Here is a 25,761-nt window from a genome sequence, read left to right on the forward strand (position 1 = left end):
TCTCTCTTTCTCTAAGCCTGTTATTAAAAAGTACACGTGGAAGAAAGTAACCTAGTAATCAGAGCTGTGGAATCAGGATTCCTTTACTTTTCTCCAAGCTCTGATATTACACAGGTCTGTTGCAATGTTTAGATCACTCCAAAATCTTTGTATGACGGGTACTATATAAATGCCAGGACTGCTGTGTTTGGATTCTCTCCTTGAGTATTCACTGTAGGAATGTCAATGTGTAGTCGACTACGTGATTAACCAATAAACTTAACTTGGTGACTACCCACACTCTCCCGCCCTCCCCCATGCCTCTGTATCGGAGGCAGGGGGGGAGGAGGGAGCTGGAGCTGGCTTTAGGCAGGCTCCGCGCGAGCACTGGATCCAACTGCCCCCTCCACTCCCATGCTGCTGCCTTCTCTATCAGAGGCAGCAGTGCAGAGGATGATGGGAGCAGGCTGGAGCCGATATGTGTGCAGAGCCTACTTTAAAGCTCCTCCGACTCCCTGCTTCCCCCTTTGCTGCCTCCTACAGAGGCAGCGAAGCGGGGGGAAGGAGCAGGCAGGAGCCAGTGCTAGGGGCCGGCTTAGAGAGGCAGCAGCACGAGGGTGCTGGCTTTTATCAGATGCAGCAGCACAGGAGGATGGGGGCAGGGAGGCAGCCTCTGTCTGCAGTGGCCCATGGAAGCAATGCCTGTCCATGGGGGGGTCCGAACTCCCCACGGACAGAAGCTGCTCTGGCATCCCACAAAGCAGCCTCTGACCATGGTCAGTAGGGCTCACTGCAGATAGAGGCTAATCCTTAGCAGCAGCCCCTGTCTGTGGGTGGTCCGAGCTACCCGCAGACAAGTCTGCTGCCACGGACCGGCCTTTGTCTATGGGGAGCTTGGACCACTGCGGACGGGGTTGAGGCCACCCCGCACTGCTGCCCTGGGGTGGCGCAGGGTGGCAGGCAGACTGTGTATGTGGGGAACTGGTTTTTAAACTGGACCCCTTTGCGAACCAGTTCCCACCTGCCACCCTGTGCTGCTGCCTCTGATACAGGGAGTGGGACCAGGAGCACACTGGCTGCCAGCCCCACCTTTGGGGACTACTGAATAGTCATGTAACTGCCAAGATTTCATGCAGTTACACAACTAATCAATTACACATTATCTAACATCCCTAACTCATTGTACACTCAAGTTACAAAAAGCCAGCACTAAAGCTGCCTGTCACATTAGTTCTGCCCCCTTGTGTACATGTATGATGATTACACCTGCAGATTTATCATGAAACTTTTTTAAAAACATCAGAATTGTTATAGTTCATTTAGGACAAGTCACAGGTTCAGCAATTGCACCACAATTTCTGATTCAAAAATGCCTTGACAAAAGAAATTCAACTATCCTGATTCAAAATTAGTGTTCCAGGGTCTTTCTTGTCCTCCATTGCCTCTTTACCCCACCAAAAAGCACAGAGCAGTTACAGCAGCTCCCTCTACTCTGGCACTGCAATGCTAATCCTGAGAATAGGAAAGCCTGCCCTACACTCACTTTAGGCACTGGCAGGGCTGAGCTTATCTTGCCATGCCAGACTTTATGATCTGGCACTTAGGGTGTGTCTAGACTACCTAGTTTTGTCGACAAAAATGGACTTTTGTCGACAAAACTATACCAGCGTCTACACTACCGCTGAGTTCTGTCGCAATAACGTCGACAGAACTCAGCAGTTTTGTCGACGCTGGTAAACCTCATTTTACGAGGCATAACACCTTCTGTCGACAGAAGGTGTTATTGCCTGTAACGTTGCGTCCAGACTATGGAGTTCTGTCGACAAAGCAACTTGCTTTGTCGACAGAACTCAATGTGTCTGGACGCTCTTTGTCGACGGAAGTTTTGTCGACAGTATCTGTCGACAAAACTTCCGTCGACAAAACGCGGTAGTCTAGACGTACCCTTAGGGTCACAACACTGCTCAGGTTTGGTCCTTCTGGCCCTCACTCATGATGGAGAGGCAGCTATGTAAAATCTGAGTGAACAGCGTTGCAACCCTGTGCAACACGTTGCAATACTATACACTCAGATTTAGCTCAGCCATCCCTGCTCCACTCGTGACAGAGGAGCAGCAAAGCCAAATATGAGTAGTACTGCAACCTCATGTGCCAGGCAACAACATGCAGACCCACAGGATAGGAACTGCCACTGAAGAGTGAGTGCAGCCAGACTTGCTCTCCTACATCTCTCCTCCCCTCAGACCAGGCCAGCAGGATGACCCACCAAGAACCTTTCCACAAGGTAGTCATAGACAAACAGAAGCCATGGTATCCAATAATCTTTCCACCGTTATGATAAGTCTGTAGTCTCGGGCGGACGGAGAGGGTGGATGTCACACCCACTTTGATAGCAGAGGAGTCTTTCATTCCATTCCAGGCTCTGAAAAATAGTGTTCTCCAGTGGACACAGATTCTTCTCCCTGTTGCTCCTTCTGTCCCATCCCCTCAATATGCCTCTCACACACACCTGGCTCTCAGTCCCATTCTCCTTACCTACCACTGTCCCAGTCTGCACTTCTTAGATTTGCCACCCTACCACCTCATCTCCCAGTTAGTTCCAAATATTTCAATTCCCAGTCTGTCTTCCTCTACCACCACCAGGCTCCATACCCCAATCAACTCCTTACCCTCACCCCCAATTTTCCTCTTATCCCCATGGCATTTCAATTAAAAACCTTTTCCTCCATACGGCCTGGGAACCAGCAACAGCACTGAAAGCACAGCCTAGACAGCTTCCCTGCTCTAAATTCCACAGTCTGGTCCAATCCCAGTTCAGAGCAGTAATTACAGGGCAAGTCCTGAGCACCCACAACCTTAGACTAGAGCATGCTCAACTGTTATGTGAGGGTGGCACATGTGACGTTTGATCAGACCTAGGAGGTCTAGGGATTGGAACATGCCCAGTGTGAATGGAATATTCTGAGATTTTGGCTACTGAATTCCACACAGTCTTCACCAAGCATGTGTGAATTTTTTTTTCAAATACATAAGACAAATTTGGGCAGATTTGCACACGGGGACAGCAAAAAGGCACATCTGACACAAAAGCTAACCCTGGCCAAGTATGAGGGCACTAGAGTTCTCACAGAAAAGGACACCAGAATATAATTTTAACAGACAAAACATTTTCCCTTAGTCTTATTCTTAAGAACAGTAGTATTGTTTCAACTGAAAATGTAATAATTCAGCCTAAGAAAGATACCCAGCAGCATTGAAAATTTCAGCCCAAATGGTTAAAGTTAAGCAAATTTATAAGCAAAGGAAAACAGGGTCTTGCAACATGAAGTATTGAGCAACCTTAATAAATAGGCAGTGCTTCTAGCTTGCCTACATTATTGACCTATTAGTTGAATTCCTCTTTCATAAGATTTTAAACACTTTGTCTAGACTGGACATTTCTTTGACATAGATAATAACCCTATCATCTGCTTTCAGATTAAAGCATCAGTTTACTTACAAAACTTGTCTCTACAGCAGTTATCACACATTTTGTTGCAATCTGCAGAATCCCACATTTCATCAAAATGCTGAGCAATCAATACACGGCGACACCTGAGTACAGAAATATATTTATAGATGAGAAGAATTAAGGGAGATTGTAAAATACAGATGCACACACATTACATTAAATGAATGTACAGAGAAAGCCACTGATCCTACCTTCTCTCAAAAAAGAATAAAGGGGTCACTCAAGAAGTACATAACTGATGGAAGGAAATACTGTTTTACACAACATATGAATGTTATTTACTACTATGACTATTGTTGATTGAACAGCTTAAAAAGGATTAGTTACATGAAAATGAAGACCATCTGCAATTTCAGTGAGAAGGATGACGATGACAAGAACTACTGATTCTAATCCTTCAGAATATCGTTTGACAAAGGAAAGCTTTGGCCTAATCTAACCAATCTCCTGCTACATTTCCTAAACTGGCTAACAACGCTGCCGAGGACAGATGTTTTACCTTATTCTGAAGCATATCTGATTAAATGAGACAATTCTGTATTAATTTATCTAAAGCAAAAAAAAAAAAAAAAAATGTTCCAATACACACAGATTGAAAGGGGTTGTGTTACTACTGCAACACAACTACTACTACTTCTTTGTGTATCTTTTAAATAGTAAGACACAGAGAGACGTAAATTAACACTCATCTGTTTCAAATGGAAAATTACATTTTATATGAGCTTCGGATATACAAATCCTGTCTCATAGAATGTTCTTTACTAAATTATCTACGAATATGGAAGAAAAAATTCAAAAGTTATTAAAAAAATAAAGAATCAGGAAGCCAGAGTTACTTACTTGTTCATGTTGTGGCAATAGGATACCATATCATAGAGTTTCTGTTGCCCTACATTCTCCATCACTACCATGGTGCTGATTCTAAATATGTCTCCAAACCCATAAAATAAAATGCAATCCGCTTTCTGGTCATCTCGACCTACAATAAATTTGAAACACCTTTTAGACTTTTCAGAAGTTAGGAAGAAAGTTTTATGAACGTGCCACTGTGACACAAGAACTAATTAATGGCAACCGGCAAGGAGATGCAGAGGATTTACAGGAACCTCTGAATTCTCTACATACATTCTGGGTCAAAGAACATACAGTGAGATCGCTGCTCATCATTACCGTTGTGAAATGAACCCAAATACCATGTAAGGAGTATACATGTATAAATGCCTTACAAAGTATCTGCATTCATTTCACAATAGTAATGATGAGCAGCATGACAATGGCTTTCACATACAGGCTTTTAAGAGCATATTTTTCAGTATCAAGGAATTAGTCTCCAGCAAAGCTAAAAAACAGACTGGAGACTTGTACATAAACTATTACTCCAGTCACAGTAGAGCTCCTTTCAACAGTCTGAAATGAATGAAAATGATGGACTGTAAAATGAATTAACAGGAAGAGAGAAAGCAGGGAAAGAAAACATTTTTTGAAGGGCATATCAAAGTTTTGCTTGAGGGGAGAAAAAGGAAATGCCCAGTCACCCTCCACTGATGGAGTAAAATAAGCATTTTACTTCATGAAAAAGGGGCTTCAACTAGGCTTGACTGAAAATGCAGAAGGAAACTTGCATGAGAAACGTCTTTAAACAGAACATCAATCTGTTCATTTAGAAAGTTTGTTACATTTATAGTGAAAACAATAATAAGTTTATCTGTTATCAAAGTGTGGAGATTCAGGTTATGGTGAGTAAGAATATTGAAAATGATTAAATATAAAATGTAAGTGCTACAGTATTAAGCAAAGTGTTGTACCTAAACTGAATCTTATAAACTGGTGTATACTGTTCCCTAGGGACAGGCAGGACCACTAATTCTATAAGGAGCTAGAGACAGCAGAGAACGCTCTGAGCATACAGGGATTGGAGTGCATGTACCCATTGCTATTAATACAGAGAGACTGAGGTCTGCAGAGACCAGGAAGGCAGTGCTTGTGCTTCCAGAGGCTGTTACTATCAGGGAGTTGATCCGCAGCAGGCAGAGACAAGCCTACTCCACATTAAGTGCAGGTAGTAGTGAGGTGCTTCAGAGGGTGTCAAAGCAAGCATATAGAGAATATAAAATGGGACAGATTCTGTCCCTATTTATTTGTGTGTGTACGTGTGCAATCCAACAAACTTCCAAAAGGTTTCAAATCTATATGGACAGAGAATCTGGTATGCCCCATCTACTGAGAGAACTTTAAGAATTTAATACCACACAAAGCTTAGGAACAGAAAAGTGAATTTATCATATTCCTATATAAATAAAAATTATAGATGATTAACACTGTGCTCCATCATCAAAAACTGCCACAAATCTATTGTATTTTGCAGACATTAAATTTAAGGCCCTCTCTTGGCTTAAGTGCATTCTTAAAGTATACATTAGAAGTCAATGCAAACACTGGTGCTTTTGAAAATCCCTCCTTAAAAATGTACATTGAAATTAATCCGATTCACATGAATTTTTGTATCAAATATTTGTCAGCTACACTATTTGAGCCATTCTGACTACAAGAGGGCCAACAAGAGAGAATTTAGTCCAAAGGCAGTTGTTTAACTACCACTACGCCTCCTGAACCACACAGAATCAAATCCTCAAATGTTGCTATCATATTATAGAAATATTCCAACAAAGCATTCTATTTAACAACAATTCTTCTTATATACCTACAATAAGTGACAATCTTTCCTTTTGATTACTGGTAGGAGCATGTACTTTGGGGTGTTTTGCATACATTTGACAAGGTTATGGAAATGGGAGCTAGAACCTGAACACTTATGAAATTCTATCACAGACAGCAGTAAAGAATAATTTCATTTTGATGCAGGGAAAAGAAGAAGCTCTCCTGTTTCAGGAATACAGTCCAAATTCAGCAATATGCAACTGGAGTAAATGAGCTTCACATAAAGGAGTCTGAGTCAAATCAATAAGTTACATAATCTTGAAAGGAAGCTTAAAAGGGAGCAACTCATCCGGGGGGGGAGGGGGGAATAGACCTACTCTGCAGGTTCCTGAATAAGGGTGCTGAAGAACCCTCCATGTGAGTAAGATAACTGCCTGCTGAGTCCAGTTGGGGCTGAAGGTTTAGTGTTTTTTTTTCTTTTAATGTCCTGTATAAGACTTGGAAATACTGGGGGAAGGCTCGGGCTCTCCTAACAGTCTATCCTTGTTGCAGAAGGAGCAAAAGCTTCATTTTCACCCCACTCACCCCCTTTTTCAGGTCATAGGGAACATCTATTCCCTATACAGTCTATAAAAGTGAAGGTAGGGATGTTGAGAATCCTGACATGAAGACAAGCCACATACAAGGGTTAGGAATGAGACTGAAAGCCTTTCCCCACTGGGAACCATCTGACTAGAAACCAGGCACATTAATTACTAGGCCACTTTGCCCTCTGAGAACTCTATTACAATGGCACACCAATGAACACAAGATTATTAGTTTTATAATGTCTATACCCTCTATCAGCAGAAGCCAACTTGTTCACAATACCTGCGCGTCCACTCTCCTGATAGTAGTTCTCCATGGATTTGCTCATTGAATGATGAATTACAAATCTCACATCCGGCTTATCAATTCCCATGCCAAATGCAACTGTTGCCACTACCACCTAAGGAGTATAACAGACCATCAGGATACAGATCTATAGTTTATTTAAGTCAAATAAGTCTATAGAAATAATTGTATAGCTAACCTGGATTTCATTGGCTGACCATCCCTTGTGAACTTTGGTCTTATCTTTGGGATCCAGATTTGCATGGTAAGCACCTGCCTTAATTCCCAATTTCTGCAAACTAATAGTAAGTTGCTCTGAGTCCTTCTGTGAAAAACAGTAGATAATTCCTGTACCAAAGAACAAAATTAAAACAAACACTTTTTATAGCAATGAAATATTAAAAAATGCAAGTGAATTTCATGTTTGTGCAAAGAGCAGGATTAATAAGCTTGAAGATAACTTCTCTTACATGTCCAAAGAACCTGATAAAACATGGGGAGACAGTGCGCAAAACATCCCGACTACTGACTCACTAATATATTGGGCCCTGCAAAAGCTTCTCTCTAACGAAAAAAGAGCAGTTCTGTCCCTGCATCAATTCCCATCTTCGACTCAAGATATTGCTATCTATTTATAATAATAAACAACTTCACCACACAGCTCTTAAATTGCATTTATCAGTGCATCTCAAGATATTTTATAAATAAGGTACTGGTTGGACACCCCGGTCCAGCATGCTTGGGACCTGACCAGATGAAGGATTTTGCCAGACCAGAAAAGGTCATTTTGGATCCCTGCCACTGGCCTCCCTGGCCTGGCCACTGGCCTTCTGGCTGGCTCTCTACCTCCTTCTGGCCTCCCTGCCCTGCTGACCCTGCTAGGCAACCATGGCTCTGGGATCCACAGGACAGCTGTGCGCACCACCCTGGAAGCTCTGGGACTTGCTGAGCAGCTGCGCGTGCTGCCCTGGAGCTCCGGGACCCATGGGACAGCTGCATGCTCCCTGCCCCACCAAGCTACAGCAGCTCCTAGTCCTTCTGGGCAGCCCCATGCCAGGTCAGCCAATGCTGCTGGGCAACCCCGTTGCCACATGCTGGATAGCTCTGCTGTCAGCTTTCTGCAGGCAGCCCACTGCCCTGCCAACTCCACAGGGATCCTTGCTGCTGGCCTTCCACTGGGACTCTCTGGCCCTGCAACATCCATGCCAGACCATGGATGTTGCTGGAACCAAAGAATCCCGGTTAATAGAGTTTCAACCTATAGATATTGTTAGCCCATTTCACAAAAATGGGGAAACTAAGGAGGAAATAAACTGCCCAATGTCACTCAACAGGCCAGTGAAGAGTTTCACAGCTAAATACAAAAACTGAACAAGCATAAGTATTTAGAACATGGGGCCATTCAAGGTGAGGATGCCTATTAACTCCTCTGTAGTCATAGGACAAAAAGGGGGGTTAGTGGGATACAAAAATTGCTGTACTGGCCATAAATCCAGTGTCTGTGTTTATGATTTTTAGCCCTGAGCAGGCTTCCTACTGAGGATGAGGACTGATCACCAAATATAGAGTGATTACACTGTGAAAAGTGTTCACCTACAGGTGATAAAAAGCACCCTACCATTTTACTGTGTGAATTCATTCAGGAGTATAGCAATTGTCTGGTTTTGCCCACAAAGTTGTTATTGGATCATTTAGTTCGCTGGATGAGCTACACCACATATTGTAAGACTCATGTATCTTGAAAGGTATGTTGATCACGGCAGCAGCAAAGATAAGTCTGCTGATTTTGCACTGTTCTGGCAGGGTCTGGCACAGCTTTGAGACAGTGTGTCCAAGTTTCTAAGAGTTTACCTCTTGTGATGAGCTCAGAGAGGTTGATGAGCTATATGAAAGTGAAGAAGGGGTTCAGGATTCCCATCCTGAAAAATCTTTTGTGGACCTTCTCCTCTGGCCTTCATGCACTTAATAAAGATGCTGGATTTATTACAAATATATATACCCTCCAATATCTTATTTTGTTCTATCAATATAAGCAGGGCTCAACAAATCACTGTTTCGACTAGCCCGTGACGAGTAGATTTCAGCCGATCGCCCCGTTCACCGGCGGCACATGCATGCGCAGTGCGGGGCTGGTGAGTAGATTTCACCGCCGTTTGTCAAGCCCTGAATATAAGGGTGTTAATGGGCCATCTCACCTTTAATAATCCCTTAGAATATGTGTTTACAATCATTCTTGTATTTACCTGTGACATTCTTAGTATCTTTCCCAGACCTCAAGAAGAGTTCTGTTGACACTCAAAACCTTGTCTCTCACTAACAGAACTTGATCCACTAAGAAATATTCATTCACTTTGTGTTTCTATTTTCCAAAGTATTTTTGTTCTAACGGTGTTTTTCAACACCTCTAAAATTGTCATAAAACCATTAAAACAATTTCACGCTACTATTCAAGGGAAACTCAACATTTTATTATTAGATGTACTGGAAGAGTGCCCAAAGACCTAATCAGGATCAAGGCCCCACTATGTTAGGCACTCAATACATAGAAAGGTATAGGCCCTATTCCAAAGAGATGACAATTTAAACAGATAAGACAAATAGTAAGGGATGATACAACATTGGACAAATATAGCTTGATACTTTTATTTTGATTTTAAATTGAATGCTAATGGCAGGGAGTCTGATAATGATGGATAATTGATACATTTTGGGGATGCTTTGGAGCAGTTTTATAATACAGGAAATAGCTTAAGACGGCCTCTTACACAGGTTTCATGGGACTGTATACTAATTGTGAGAAAGCAGGGTGGATAAAATCAATTATTTTTTTTAAATAAAAAAATAGGATTTTTATTGAAATTGGATTTTTTTTAAATAATCAATAAAATACTAGATTTCTCATTTAAAAATAAGTTACAGTGAAATCTTATCACAAACATGCCCCACCTACAGTGTCATACAAATACATTATTGGCTCTAGTCTGTCCTGCCTAACAACCAGCTCTTGTCTTAAAAGTTCTGGGACTTCCAACTGATGCGCACACAGTCACGGGCTGGATAGGATTGTTTTCGTTCTGTGCTTATGTGGTGATGGCCCAGGGCCAAGCACGGCAAAGTTCGTTATGAAATTGTCTAAAGACAGAGACAACATATAGGAAAGAACAGAGGCAGCATAGAAAGGAACAGTAGACTGAAAAGGAAAAAAAAAAAAGATACTATTCAGCAAACACACAGATTCCTATATTCCCCTACACTTTTGCCACAAAAAATCTATCCTGGCTTCTTAGGGAAAGAGAAATCCTTTCTAGGAATATTTTGAAGATATTTATTTCCTGGATAAAAAAGGAAAACATGTCAGTTGTAAGCAGTGCAAGATGATGCGGGGTATTGTTGCTAGAGTGTAACATCATAAGGAAAATTGCTTATTGGGAAAAAATTATATGGATGTGGATCAACTTTGCCATGCATTATTCTTCAAGACTCTATGCCTTTTAGTATAAGTGAAATTTAACCAGTAAATCAGCAAGCTGTTTGTTATGTTGGATGTTGCTAGAAAAAAAGTTTAGCTTACCTAATCCTTATGGTTTAATTAATTAGCTAGGTTTAGAATCTAACACCCAAGTATACAGCACAGAAAGTTGAAGTAAGAGAAATCTAGAGTTGCCATTGAGTATCATTTTCTTATTTTATAGTACATAATACATGCCCCTTATTTTGGAACATCATGGGCACAGACCATAACAGTGATGCCATTTTACTTCAGTATAACTCGACTCTCTCAAAGGAACCCCATCCTATACATGTTTACAATGGGACTTATTCCAAAATAAAGTGCACTCGTACAGTCAGTCTTACTAAAGAGCTAACTTGGAACCAAATCTGCATCAAAATGATAGTGGGAGTGGGGAAGATGAGAGCTAGTTGTAGAATTTTTAAGGACACCGTACATTTAGTGTTCTGAGGACTATTCTGTTAGAGTTAATAAAATGTGTAGAATGAAGCATCCAATTTATCCAAAGAAAGGAATAGAATGACTAGTAGTAATGCAAGCATCCCTATCAAGATTCAACTGAGCATCATACACAAACACAATAGCACTTTTAGTTTAATAAAACATATCTTAAATCTTATATAAACATTTCACACTTGTAATTGCAGCAGTCTCCTGAGTTGCTGGCTGGTGGCTGTCAAACTTTTTTTAAAAATTTTCAAATGTTATTAACTCTAACAGACAAGTGTTCAGAATACTACATGTGTGGTGATTTTAAAACTTATTTAGAAATTTTGTCACTGTTTTTAGCCCTTGAGAGGAGGAGGGCTCCCAAGTATCAAACAAGAACTTTTAGCCAGGTATTTTTTTTACTATTAACCTGATCCTGAACAAGTGAGGTGTCATTTATTATGTTGCAGTTTTTATTGTAGCTTTGCTTTTAATAAGTTAAACATTAATTTTTATCTTATTTACCAGAGAGTCCTTTGTATCTTCCATTGATGATCTTAACAATGTCCTCAATGAAGTCCTCACTGTTCGAAGGTTTTTGGCGAACCTGAAAAAGAGAGTACACAGACATCACATTTCTTTGTGTATATCACCATGCTTAAATGGCCATTCAGACAATTTGTTATATTCCTCTTACTGTACTCCTAATACAGTAATCTCATCTATTCTTCCCTTAAACTAATTTAAATTTGTTCTACAATTTACAGATCCCCAGTACTAAAAAGTTCATACAGATCTTTTCCAGAGAAGAATGTGAAAGAAATCACAGAAGCGCCCAACTTTCAGACATTTGCACTGGTTTCTAAACCAATATTGGCCGTAGCTGTCAGTGCTTGCCAGCTGCCATTCAACTGTGAACTTTCTAGTCTGCCAAACCCCACTCTCAGAATGTATGGAACACCTCAAGTTCTCCTAAAGGCTTTAGGGTACAAATTTTAACAAGAGGTCATAGTGAAGCACCAAGGCTCAACTCAGAAGCTAGTTCATTAAAATAGGAAAGGATAGTGTCCAATATTACTAATCACAAAAGCCTCGAGTTCATTACCAGTACTGCTACATAGGAAGTAGTAAGTGTGTGGCTTAAGTGTCCCAGTTTACAAGAGGCCCGTGAGGAAGGGGGGCCAGATGGGATCCACCGGCCGCAGGTAGAGCCCGGTGGGCCGCACATTACCCACCACTGATCTAAGACATAAGCCAAACAAGATCAAGACAACAAATACTTGTATGACGGGGAAAAAAATCATCTCATTTTTAAAGAAGATCTTTTAGTGTTCAGGTTTATTTCCTATCATACTCCTGATTTCTCTCCTGTTTTGTTGTGTTTTTGCCCCTCATTCTGCGCTTGTCATTTCCTTAGACAGAAATTCAGACTGAAAAAAAAAATCAAGAGAAATTCATCTGCCAGAGATTTATCCTGGAAAAATCCAGAGGGAATTTAACAAACATTTCCAGAAGCCCCAAAACAAATTTAGCCATTACTTGTCCTCAAAGTAACTATTGGAACACTATTTTCCAATGAATAAATCACCACCACAGAAAAAAATGGAGTAAGTAGAACATTCTCAAAGGCAGCCAGGACAATCAAGGCCTAGACTCTCAGGGTATGTCTACACAGCAACATTATTTCAAAATAACTTAATCCGTGTCTACACAGCAGGCAGTTACCTCAAAATACTGTCAAACTGGAGGACTTCTTACTCCAAATCCTGTAACCCTCACTGTACAAGAAGTAAGGGAAGTCAGAGGAAGAGTGCTCTATTTCAAAATACATGCTGTGTAGACGCTCCCAATTTCGAAATACGCTACACAATTGACATAGCTCAATTTGTGTAGCTTATTTCAAGTTAAGCCCTGCTGTGTAGATGCACCCTCAATGAAAAGGTCATAACTGTCCTCATTCTGCCCTAGAACTAAGGAATGAAATTCTGATTCCAAAAGGCACAACAGCGATTGTTCTGAGATTGTTCAGCACCTAGCACAATGGCGTCAGTGTCCATAACAGAGGTTTATAGGCACTACTCCAATGCAAATAAAATAGAAAATAAAATAAACACATACCTCATAGTAAAGATTAGGCCGATTGAAAGATGCAGTAAAGGTAATGCATTTCTGAACACACAATATTTTCTGAGCATCCTTCAAAACATGATTTGTCGCAGTTGCAGTCAACCCAATCAAAGGAGCATTGGGAAATTGTCGTTTTAAGATACCAAGTGACTTGTAGTCTAAATACGAATAAGAGAACAAAAAGTTTCTATCTTAATCGGTACCATATTTTTGCAATCAAATTGGCAGCAAGAACAAGTAGCAACAGAATTAATTTACCAATACAGCAGGCAACGCCACAATGACAGAGCAGAGCGACTGGCCCCATAAGAGATTTATAAAAGCATCCTAAATTCAGAATGTACTTTTTATTAAAATGTATCCTTGTTAAGAGAATTAGAAAACAAAACTACCATTAAAAAACCTAAAACATTCAAAATTCATATTCTGATTGCTGTTGATTCCAACAATTGCTATCGTTAGCAGACAAAGCTCATTACATGCATCTAAAAATGTATACTGTTAGATGTAAGCAAAACCTTCTTTAAGAAATGTAATAGAAAAATCCAGAAAAATTTAGTAGATGATACTATAGTCATCTGTACCCTGAACTGCAAGTTTTTTCATAGTCTGAGAAACAGTATTTGATAAAAACTAATTATATGCAGCGGAGCAGACCTAAGACCAAAATGCAGCACCATTTTGTTCTTGTAAATTACACTAGAGGAGCCTAAAGTGCATCCCATGAAATTTCACAGGGTAGCTATCGCATTTTCACCTTCAATACAAGACACTAAGCACCATGAAGCGAGCTACACAGACCTGTATTTTCCATAGATAGTACATCCATATTAGAGTTGACAGCCATAATCTGTTCCACTTAATGCATAATTCAGTCTCCTAGAAAACTGGCAATGTAACACAGTTAAATGTCCCTGATTTAAATGGATGTGGGCCTTTAGAGATGACCATACATTATCTGTGAATGCTAATGAATGAAATTAAAAATCTGAGCCAGTGTACAAGTACTTTGTGTGTCATGTATTGTGCATACACTTAACTATCAAAAGGGAAACATTTTCTCTCGTTTCAGACCTAACTCATTTATTTATGCTTGAATAACTTTGCACACATATTTTTAGATGGGTGTACCAGGCCTGAAGTCATGTCCCCATTGACTGCAACAATGAACCTCGTCCACAGCAATACGAGTGAGTCTCCCAGCTTGATAAGCTTTCTCCAGTTTTGACATAAACATTTTGCTTTTCGCGATCTTCTCTGGCGTAACATAAATGAGCTTTAGCTGAGAATTCTTATCCAGCATTTCGGTGTGAACCCACTTTACATGTTCCTGTTAAAAAACAAAAAAGGAAACTGGAAATGGACAGACCTGAATATCATGCTCCTGTTCCTTAGTTCTAGAATCAATTGTGGCTCAATGCATAAAACACACTTCCACAACCAGCATAAGACTTTCCAGGTGATCTAATTATATCTACATAGATAATATATAAAGTGATGTTTCCAGAATAAATATTACAATTAAAGTCACAGATTTTAGAAAAAACAAACAAATGTACTCTGAATATTCATACTGTATTATTTAGTGTTTTTCTTTGCAAAAAATCAGATGTCAACCATATGCCTGTTATGATGTTGCTGTTTTTTTTTGGGGGGGGGGGGAGGGGGAGGGGAGGAATCCCTGTGCAAACTAAATATTCCCAGTCTTTATTTTTGAATCCATATTTGAAATTTGCTAGATCACATCAAGCCCTTAATCCATTAAATCCAGTATCCTGCCTCAAAGTGGCCACAATCAGATTGTAGTCAGCAAAAAGCTACACGTCCACAAAACAACCCTCCAACATACTCCAAAGATGCAGCTGGCCAATTAAACAATGTCATATCACTGAGGGGGGAAATCCTTTCTGCCCTTTGTAAGCAGTCATTTCATACATGAAATCAAGTCTCTTGTTTCAGGGTATATGAGTCTGCATTACTAAACTGATATAGTAACCTCTAACTTTTAAATCCAAACATTTGAGAGGTATGGCCCCAAAAAAAAAGTCAGAAAATACCAAATACCTAAAATGTCTGGTATTTTGATATTTTTTCCCTGCCAGGAAGCAAAATTACCAGCTACCTAGCAACCCTAAGACACACTCAGCAAACGGGCTCAGCCCCTGGACTCCACAGGACCCCCTCAAGCTCTTCCACACTCCCCTCTCCCCCCGCTTACCTGGTTCCACAGGGATTTGTCTTATGGCTGGAACAGAAAAACAAGATGGCGGCCGGAAAAAAAGCCTCTTCTTAAAGGGGCCATGCTGATTTTTTTTTTTTTGCTCAACAACTTTGTTCTCCCCCTCCCCCCCCCCTTTTTTCCCCCCCTCAACAAAAATTTTTTCCCGGTGTTTTTTTTTTGGGGAGAGGCGGGTGTTCGGCATTTTTGGTTAAACCATCTGGCAACTCTAGTTGGAACCCCAGGCAGCAGCAGAGGGGCCAGCAGCTATAACCTGAAGCTGGCAGCTAGTATTAGTAGTAGTAAGGAGCAGCAAAGGGCCTGGCAGCAGAGCCCTGAATGGGAGGCAATGGGGGGCTCAAAGCCTGGGGGTGCTGCTATACAGCCTACACACCAACTTCCCTCTATGCAGACCCACTGGCACTCTACATTTACCTCCCTGGGTTGGGAAATTCTCTGATTTGGGATGGGTCAGGTCCTGAGAGTGACCGACTAAAGAGGTTTAACCTGTATATTCCATTTAGATTAACAATATTTTGTAAGGTCTGCAGGAAGATTTTGTCCCTTGGCTTATAAATGTTCATAACAATCATGCAAAACTGAGCTAGTCAATCAGTATATCCATATAATGCTCATAAATAACATGAATAAAGGTAACAATGGCAGTCAAACATACCTTACTGCTTGAAGCATTTAATAAGGTTGCAGAAATTCCCAGTTGTTCTAAAACCATTAGTTGATCTTCCATAAGTGAAATCAAAGGACAGATCACAAGTGTGAAACCTGAAGCAAATAAATAAATTAATTAAATAAAATATTTAGCTCATTTAGCCCATTTTTCATTGGGGACTGAACTGAAACAAACCTCAACTACAATAAACGAAGCATCACATAAGAACTAATATCTAACCTAAGCAGGTCATGTTTACTCTAGCCATATAATATAAAGGGGACTAAACAATGCTAAGCAACATGTTGACCTTTTTTTGTAAAAATTAGCTTTTATAAAACAGAGCAAAGGTATTGAGAAAAAAATTGTGTTTTTAAAATTTCTCACTTAATTAGCTAAAGTTGTTGTTAGGAACTGAGACAAAGAAATGTAGTTAGAACAAATGTTTGCAAGAGCTGTGCTTATATTTTTAAGTCAACAGCGTCCTTTTAAAGTGAAATAGAGAAATGAGCAGAAATATAATCCTAATTTTTTTGTCTCAAAATCATTCTTTCTTCCTGATATTTGTAGTTATGGTCCTTAGCATCAGACAATCTTATTTACAGTAAATGAATATAGCATTACATCTCTACAACTAACCATATAAAAAAGAAAAACTGATTTGCTTGTACATGACTACTATTTTCATATACCTTCAGAACATGCTGCAGGTAACTGGTAGCACAGACTCTTTCCACCTCCAGTAGGCATGACAAGAAATATATCCTTTCCTGCCATTGTGGCATTTATTGTTTCAAGCTGTAGTGACCTAAACTTCTGGAGTTTAAAGCTATTACGAAGCACAGCTTTGATCTTCTCACGCCATGGAAATTCTGTTTAAAAAAAGAAGAAAGCACTAAAAATACATTTTATAAGCTAATACATCTAAAACATAAAAAGGAATGCCAATTAAAATAGAGAAGCAATTTTTACTGAGGAATAGTGTGCATGAGTCTATGACTTGCATGAAAATATATTGCAGACCCTTTGAAAGTATAAACACAATTAACAAATTTACCCAGCATTGGTCACATCGTTAATTCAAATAAGTTGTGTTTTTCTTTATTTAAATCATTGTCCTGGGGTGGGGATAGGGATGAAGAGTTCAATTTGTAGCCTGCTCTGAGGAGAGAGGACAACCCCAGCCCTATCTCAGGGCAGCTGCTTGGGACCAAGTGAGAAGCACTGTCCATGGCTGCTGTAGCTCCAGCAGACACAGCTGGGGGAGGGTACATATCCCCCGGGGAGGGGAAGGACAGACAAACAGACACACAAACAAGCTCTCTGAAATATAAAGTAGATAGCTATCCCTTTCTGCACTTAACATATCTCCACCTCCCAAAACATTTAACTTTTCATTATTAACTTCAAGTTCCCAATTGGTGATTCCATAACAAGCAAAGGTGAAAACTGACAATAATCAGTTATTAAAGGAGAATGCACAGCAAAGCCCACATCATCTTCAAGAATATCCGAGAAAGGAAATGCAAGCTTCACTTTCTTTAATTAAAATGCATAGCCAACCAACCAACCAAAACCAACAACAAAAACTTCTTACCAAAAAGAAATGATACAATAATGAAATTATCCCAATGAAAAAATCAAAAAGCAACTCCTCAAGAAACACAGCTGGGCCAAAATCCCATATTCTAACTTTCATTAGCTCATCAACATTGATCGTTCTTGGCACATTCTTCACATTAAAATCTCATTACTTTTAAGTGAGTGGAAAGATTATATTAACAATAAATTAATTTGATTTTGTAAACCTTTTTTTTTCCATGCCTCTGATGAGGTTTCAGCTTCTTCACTTTCTTCAGCCTTTGAATCTTCTGATAATTGTTTTATTTTATTCTTTAATACAGTCTTCTTATGAACAAGCTCCTGTTGTCTTTCCAGAAGTTCTTGAATCTGGATCTCTACTGCCTGCAGCTCACTATCAGTGGAAACCAGCTCCTCCTTTAGCACTGAAGTTAGAAGGGGGATAGAGGGCAGGAGAAAGAATACAGCCTTTAAAAATGTATATTTTGCTAATTACAACTTTAAATCACATTAGATTTTTGCATCCGGTGGTTCACAGCAATCCAATCTACAAGCAACCAAGAATGTCTGGAAAAATGGAGCGAGTACTCTCATACCTATCTGACAGGACCGTTTCTGAGATCAAAACATGTAATATTTGTAAAGCACTCTGAAGGTGGAAAATGCCATCTAAATAAGGGATGTAAGTGACTAGGGACCTCTGCGCCTCTTACTACATGTAAAAGGTAGAGGCGCAGAGGAACATCCGACCACTGGGCCTCTGCTTTTTAAATCTAGTAAAACTCTTACTACATTTAAAAAACAGGAGGTGCAGCGGTTGGGGATCCAGCACAAGCCGGGACTGAAACAGTCCTGGCTCATGCCGGATCCCCCAGGTGGTTCTTACTACATTTAAAAGGCAGAGGCACAGCAGTTCTGGAGCTGGTGAAAGCCGGGACTGAAGCAGTCCCAGCTCACACTGCCCTTAGAACCCCACTGCAGTTTTGAGTTTTAATGTAGCATGCCCAGCTCCTACTATATTTAAACTGGAGAGCCTCAGCAGGGGTAGCAAGTGCCCCCCCCCATCCACTAAATTGAGCAGTCGATGGAAATTCCATCAACTACTCAATTCACTAATTAAATGCTACTTAACATCCCTAATATAAATATATTAATAAATCACAATTTCTATTGTGATTTATTACAGCTTAGAAGTCTGCAACACTGTCATGATAGGAGATTACTTTAGTGCAGTGTTTCCCAATTTTATTTGGCCATGGAACCCTTTTAAACTTGGAAGAATTTCAAGGAACCCCTTGGGAAAATTTGTCGAGCGCAAAAAAAAAAAAAAAAAAAAAAGAGCCACCGGACCTGAGCGCCCACACCACACACGCCCCCCCACAAATAAGTAAGGATAATAATAATGAACAAATGCTAAATAAGGTCATGAGATCAACATTTAGTTTAATTGCACATCTTTAAAAACAAAAATCACACTTAATGTGTACAAAAAATAAAGCTCAAAAACTATAGGCAGTCCCCGGGTTACGTACAAGATAGGGACTATAGGTTTGTTCTTAAGTTGAATTTGTATGTAAGTCGGAACTGGCTCCAGATTCAGCTGCTGCCACTGAAACTGACCAGGGGCTGACTACAGGAAGCCGGAGGCAGAGTTGTTCTGCCCCCAGCTTCCTGGAATCAGCCTGATCAGTTTCAACAGCTGCTGAATCTAGAGCCTGGGACAGAACAGCTGGGGCACTGCCCGGTAGGTTCCCACAGGACCAACCTGGCAGCACCCCAGCTGCTCTACCCCAGGCGTCCCGCAACAAAAGCCTGGTCTGCTGGGGGGGGGGGGTGCACTAGCTGCGCCCCCTCTCCCCCCAGCAGACCAGGGAGACCCAAGCAAAGCCGCACAGGCGGAGGGACCCTGCTGCCCGTGCAACTTTGCTCCTGTCTCCCTGGGGTGCTGAGGGGAGTCCCCCCCAGCAGACCAGGGAGACCCGAGCAAAGCTGCACAGGCGGAGGGACCCCGCTGCCTGTGCGGCTTTGCTCCTGTCTCCCTGGGGTACTGGGTGGAGTCCCCCCCAGCACACCAGGGAGACCCGAGCAAAGCCGCACAGGTGGAGGGACCCCGCCGCCCGTGTGGCTTTGCTCCTGTCTCCCTGGTCTGCTGGGGGGGTCCAGCAAAGCCGCTGGACCCCCCCCAACAGACCAGCGACACCTGAGCAAAGCCGTCGCCTGGGCGTCTTTGCTCGTTTGCCCGGGAGCAAAGCCGCCCAGGCAGCAGGAACCCCGCCACCTGGGCGGCTTTGCTCCTGTCCCCCTGGTCTGCTGGGGGGGGGGTCCAGCGGCTTTGCTGGACCCCCCCAGCAGACCAGGGAGACTGAGAGAAGCTTTTCTCGCCCCGGAGGACACGGGCGGCGATCCGCCGCCCGTGAGCTCCAGGGCGAGAAAAGCCCCGTTCGTAAGTGCGGATCCGACATAAGTCGGATCCGCGTAAGTCGGGGACTGCCTGCAATATGAATTATATTGGCAGTTTTCAACGTGAAGAGTGTTTTTTCTTCTTTCCTTGGCAAATTCTTTTAATATTTTGTTTAATACTAAAAAGTTGGATTTGCATATCTGGCACTGCATTAAGTTGATTTCTGTATTTTGTTGTGGCATAATTTGAGAACCCAGTTTCATACAAGTATGTGCTGGTGAAGGTTAACAACTGATAAACTGCACGTCTTGATAAGGCTGAATATTCTTGACATAAGCTGCCCCAAAACGTAATCAGAGAAACTTCTTTCAAGTTTTGTATTAATTGGCCATCTGAAGTGATTTCAATTAGGTTTTCATAATCTTGCATAGAAAAACTGACTGGCTTTCCTGTTATACTTAATGGATTTCAAATCCAGTTATTGTTGTCATTTATGATTGGAAAATACTTCATGTTGTTTGTGTATAAATCGCAAAGATGATCTGCAATGTCCTGGCCAGGAGGGAGGGTACAGGAGGGAGTCTTGGAACATGGTGTCAGGCAAGGAGGGAGGGTATAAGAGGGGACTTGGGGCAGGGTGTCAGAGCAAGCTGGGAATGCGGGCTCTTGGTGGGGGGGAAGGAGAGTGAGGGGGATATGGGTGCAGGGTCTGGGCATGAGGGGGGACATTTACCTGGCCTGGCACCCTGCTGCAGCAGGGAAAGCCTCCAGGAAGCATGCTCCTGTTCCTGGAAAGGGGGGCGGGGGGAGGCCGTAGAAACCCCGACCTTCCCTGCCAGATCAAACTCTGCCACTTCCCCAGTAAGCTGGGTAAGGACGCAGGGGAGAGCAGCAGCAAATGGGGGCAGCAGAGCCCGAGCACACCCTGAGGGGGGGCCGGCAGCAAAGCCCGAGCCGGGTTCCACGCAGGCAGCAAGTAAAAAACTGACAAGGTCCAAGAGTGACTCCTCCGCTCTGGCCACTCCTCCCCCCTCCCAGCAGCAGCAGCCGCCGCCACTGTAAACGCTACTGCTTGCACACGAGGAGGAAGAAGCTGCAAGGCACCGGGACAGGGCAGTCCTGAAGGGTGAGGAGGGGCCACGCCATGCATGGGGGTGAGGCAGCTGCAGTGGGTGGTGGACCGACCAAAGCCACGCGCCCTCAGAAGCCCGTCCTCGCTGGCAAAGCCCCAATGGGAGCTGCCTATGGGTTCTTCAGGGGGCAGGGGAGCAGAATTTTTTTTGGAAACCATTTGGGAAACACTGCCGTAGTGGTTATAAGGGAGAAAAAAATCATAGTGTAACTTCCAAGAGACTATATCCACTTTGGCACAGGAACAGACTGTTTCATAGATTTTAAGGACAGAAATGATCCGTGAGATATAATATCTCAACTTGTGACTCTATAATCAAATTTGGCCATGACCACTTTTAGTACAAAGGGACACATGTTATTGTCATGAAAGTAGCATTACTATTAACATGCTACTTTGAAATATTTCTAGCTGGCTCTAAATTGGGTGCATAAGCTCTGTCCAGCTGCTCGGTGAAAAGTTTTCATATCAGGAACAACATTAAATTCTGACAGAGGAGAGTGAATTGAGGATGGACGCAAGGGAAGACAAGGAACATACTAAACGATACAGACCACACTTACAATTCTAGAAGCAGAAGATCTGCAGAGCATGAATTTTGTGTATATTTGTGAGCACAGTTTTAGGTGTACTGCTAAGATGCATATTTGCTTTCACTGTGCACTAGTGTGAATTGAAGTCAAGTGTTTCAGTATTTGGCTTCATGCTATTTGCCATTTAATGCATTATTTAGTTGAATGTACCAATGTTTCTAAAACAATTTACAGTCCCATCAGATAAAACCACATCGACATATTTTTTTCACAAATTTTATGCTTCGATCCAAACAAGCAACAGTGATAGTTCTCATACACTGCAGCTAAAGTAAGTCTGTGTGCCAAAAATCAGTGTTAACGTTTTGCTGGAAACAGAACAAAACATGGAAGTTTTCCTTCCAAAATAATCAAACAAACAATTCCATATAACAGACTAGAGGCCTGTGAAAGATGCCTTTGAAAAAACCCAAAACCACTTTGAGATAGTTAGAAAGCTTTTACAAACTTGTGCACGTACAGCTACAAAAATGAAAAAATGTTCATAATATGGAGGAAAACATAATATAAAAACTTATAGCAATTAAAACCATTTTCAACCTGAAGCAAACACACATAGTTGAAGTAACAAAAAATGAAAATAAGTTTTATAGAACCAGCTAAACAATGACCATCGTAGTTTTGGATTACCTGAAATGGTTGTCATCATCAAAGTTGAAAGGACTCGTCCCTTATTAATAAATGTTGCTTACGGAAACAATTCTCTCTAAAAACAGAAAATGTTTTATTAAAAATGTTTATAAATACATTACACTGTAGGGATATTACATTTTGATTAATTAGCTAATCAAGTAGTTAGCTGATAAGGGGAGGCAGTCACTATCCAGTTGCACATTGCCCTTTAAAATTTACAAGAGCCTCCTGCAGCTTTGTATATTTCAATGGGAGAGAGGTAGTGGGCTCCTTGCCTGCAACTCTTGTGTATTTCAAAGGGAGAGATGCAGCAAAGCAGTCCCAGATTATAAGTCAATGGTCAGTTGTAAACTTGAAAAAAAAACAACCCAGTTATGTTTTGCTCAGAGTTAGGACCATTTCAGAGTTACAAGCAACCTCCAGAGGTTCCTTTGTACTTAAAAGTAAGACAATTTAAGTATCAGTAACAAGGGTATGGTAAGTGTAGCAATATCATCACCTTAAGAGATTTAATGATCATTTCCAAGGATAAAGAGTATTTTTAAAAGAGAAGTAAAGTGTTAAAAGTGTATGTTCCACCCTGAAGAGAAAGGCAGCAGAACATCTCAAATTGGCTAAATACAGGCAGATGAATCAGCTAAGTGCAGGATGTTTACATGGAAAACGTGCATTGGCAAACTGTACCAGAGTGCCCATGTAGTGATTCATTGGAGAAATTATTTAGGAGAGAGATGGCTACAGCCAACAGCAGATGGAGCATAAATAAGAGAAGCCACAAAAAGGGAAGGTGAGGACTAGGTGGGCAATTCCTATACAATGCAACAGGGAATTACTTGAAGCTGGAGGTAGTGAACCCTTATTTAGCAATGAAGTGGTGGGATGGTTTTGCAATGTGGACGTTGACACCATTTTAAAGACCACCACCCAAAATGGGGCACCCATGCGGGGAGGGGGGGATGGGGATGGGACCAATAATTGCTCAGCACTAGCAGCCACCCACCAATCAGCTCTTCTCCCTCCACTGTACCTCTTGCCTGTCACAGATCTGCTGTTTGGCAGTGGTCAAGAACCACTACAGGGAGGGGCTGAAGTGGGAGGGGAGCATCCGAGGGTGGAGTAGGGCAGGAAGAGGCAGAGTGGAGGCCTGTGGGCTGAACTGGGGTGGAGGCACCCCTGGGGAAAGCTGAAAGTGAGGACCTGCCTAACGCAGGTCAAATTAGATCGGCACCCTGATTCCTTCTGGGCCTGAAGCTAGGCGTGAGGGGGCACAGAAAGGAATTTCCGCACCTCCTGCTTTGATCAGTCGCAAAATAGCTTTTACCCCCCCCATCAGATACCTCTCCCTCTTCTTGCCCTGCTCGCACGATACCCCTCCCCTACCAATACCACTGCCCCTCCTTCTGCCCCCTCCCCATGCGATACCGATACCCCTGTCTCTCCCCTCCCAATACCCCTCCTGCCCCCTCTCCTACCCCTCCCCGCGCAATTCCCCTACCCCTCCTCTCTGCCCCTCCCTTTCCCCTACACTTCTTGCCCCCTCCCCTCTCCTCGCGATACTGATACCCCTGCCTCTCCCTCTGCCCCCTCCCCATGCGATACCGATACCCCTGTCCCTCCCCTCCCAATACCCCTCCTGCCCCCTCTCCTACCCCTCCCCTGCTCTCTGCCCCTCCCTTTCCCCTACACTTCTTGCCCCCTCCCCTCGCGATACTGATACCCCTGCCCCTCCTGTCCCGCCCTCGCCCCTCCACTCCGCTCCCCAGCCCACGGGTGACGCCCGGGCCCCTTCCCCCCGCGCACTCACCCGCCTCGCTCGCCTTCCCGCCCGCTCTCCCCAGCCCGCCTCCACTTCCGCAGCCGGCGCCGGCCGCGCCCGGCCAATCCCAGAGCGCGCTCGGCGGGCTTCGGCGCGGGGCTGCGGAAAGCGGCTCCCTGGTCGCAACGTGCTGCCGGCAGCGCTCTGCGAGGGGCTGGCTGCTCCGGCGGGGCGCTGCGATCCACAGGCAGCGCTTCCTTGCAGGGCTTTGCATAGAAGGGCTCCTGGCAGGGCTGTGCTACCGGTAGCCGTTACGAACACATTGGGTGGCAAGAAGCCGCTATTGTAAAACACTGATACCAGCACATTCCTACAGACCCAGTGAGGGTTACCATGGCTCAGGCTTCTCTCCCAGTCCACAAGAATGACGTCTTGCGTCTTGCTTCCAACACTGAGGCAGGAGTTTTACACTGTTGACTGGTCTTTAGCTTTTGGTCAACACACTTGCAAACCCTTCGTAATGAGAGGGGATCTGGAGCTGGGCAAGAGCCAGGACAACTCCCTACTTGTTCCTCCCCTCTCCTCCTCTGCCCTTGTCCTGCCCCTCAGCACTATTTTCCAGTGTTGTCTTCACGTCATCATTGTCAAATCCAAGTTGAGTCTCAAGTCACTACAGTTCAAGTCTCAAATCAAGTCCCTAAAGTCACTTTCAAGTCAAGTCCCAAGTCGAGTCTTAATTTTAAAAATGTCAAGTCACTTTTGTACAAGCCATCAATATCGGCATTTTTGGACAATTTTTTCACCAAGTCGATTTAACAAAATTAGCAAGTCTCAAGCCGAGTCTCAAGTCACAAACAATGAACCCAAGTCAAGTCTCAAATCGAGTCACCTAGGCAACTTAAGTCGGACTCGAGTTCAAGTTGTGGGACTCAAGTCAACAACTCTGCTATTTTCAATTCACTTTGGCACTCACCTTATTATAGCTCCACCTAGGTTAAATCAGTATCAAAAACTTTGCTGAAGTCGAGATACTATGTCAACCCTATTTTGAAAAAAGAAACGCAGTCTAGGCGCGGTTATTTTGAAAGAAACCCTTCTTTTGAAATTACCCTTAAACCTAATTTTATAAGGAGTAAGGGTAATTTCAAAAGAAGGGTTTTCTTTTGAAATAACCACATCTAGACTGTGTTTCTTTTTTCGAAATAGGGTATTTCAAAATAGCGCCCGGATGCGATTATGCAAATGAAGCATGGGAAATTCAAATTCGCGCTTCATTTGCAATTTCGTTCATCTGTATTTGCATTCCTCTCTTGAAAGAGGAATGCAATGTAGGCATGCTCTATGTTAAGTGTCCAATCACCACCAACTTTGTTGGTGAAACCAAAACAAAAAATTCATTAAGGACCTCTGCCATTTCCACATTTTCTGTTACTGTTTCCTGCCCCCCTCATTAAATGGGCCTACCCCAGGGGCGAGCAATAATTTTTGGCTAGGGGCCTCTTCAGGCCCCGGGCTGGCCCAGAAGGGGCAGGATTTAATCCGGAAGGGATGAGTCATAATCCAGAAGGGGCAAGGCCAGGATGCTTCTAGGCTTCTCCACCTCCAAACCATAATTGGTCTAGGGGTGAGGGAGCCTTTTTGTCCCCTTTTCCCACTAGACACCCATGCAGGAGAGGAATAACTCTTGTG

At 42.6% G+C, this 25,761-nt stretch overlaps 1 protein-coding gene across 5 annotated transcripts in view; it reads right to left on the bottom strand.

Annotated features, from left to right (window-relative positions):
* RECQL (RecQ like helicase) overlaps positions 1-25,761 on the bottom strand; it is a 43,844-nt gene that overhangs the window by 13,280 nt on the left and 4,803 nt on the right. The window contains exons 1-12 of one of the 5 annotated variants that reach the window (XM_075898041.2): positions 24,121-24,231; positions 22,314-22,389; positions 17,785-17,982; positions 16,669-16,848; positions 15,983-16,089; positions 14,220-14,418; positions 13,080-13,246; positions 11,487-11,568; positions 7,221-7,369; positions 7,019-7,136; positions 4,331-4,469; positions 3,479-3,573 (exon numbers count right to left, since the gene is read on the bottom strand). In XM_075898041.2, the coding sequence (XP_075754156.2) occupies positions 3,479-3,573; positions 4,331-4,469; positions 7,019-7,136; positions 7,221-7,369; positions 11,487-11,568; positions 13,080-13,246; positions 14,220-14,418; positions 15,983-16,089; positions 16,669-16,848; positions 17,785-17,982; positions 22,314-22,332 (1,453 nt within the window). In that variant the 5' untranslated portion in view covers positions 22,333-22,389; positions 24,121-24,231. Of the gene's footprint in view, positions 1-3,478; positions 3,574-4,330; positions 4,470-7,018; positions 7,137-7,220; positions 7,370-11,486; positions 11,569-13,079; positions 13,247-14,219; positions 14,419-15,982; positions 16,090-16,668; positions 16,849-17,784; positions 17,983-22,313; positions 22,390-23,149; positions 23,271-23,316; positions 23,662-24,120; positions 24,232-25,761 lie in introns of those variants that run through there. The other 4 variants (XM_006121277.5, XM_025183736.3, XM_006121278.5 and 1 more) reach the window with 4 other exon arrangements.

The sequence above is a fragment of the Pelodiscus sinensis genome, chromosome 1 (genome assembly GCF_052426305.1).
Source record: "Pelodiscus sinensis isolate ZL-2025 chromosome 1, ASM5242630v1, whole genome shotgun sequence".
NCBI classification, from domain to species: domain Eukaryota; kingdom Metazoa; phylum Chordata; order Testudines; family Trionychidae; genus Pelodiscus; species Pelodiscus sinensis.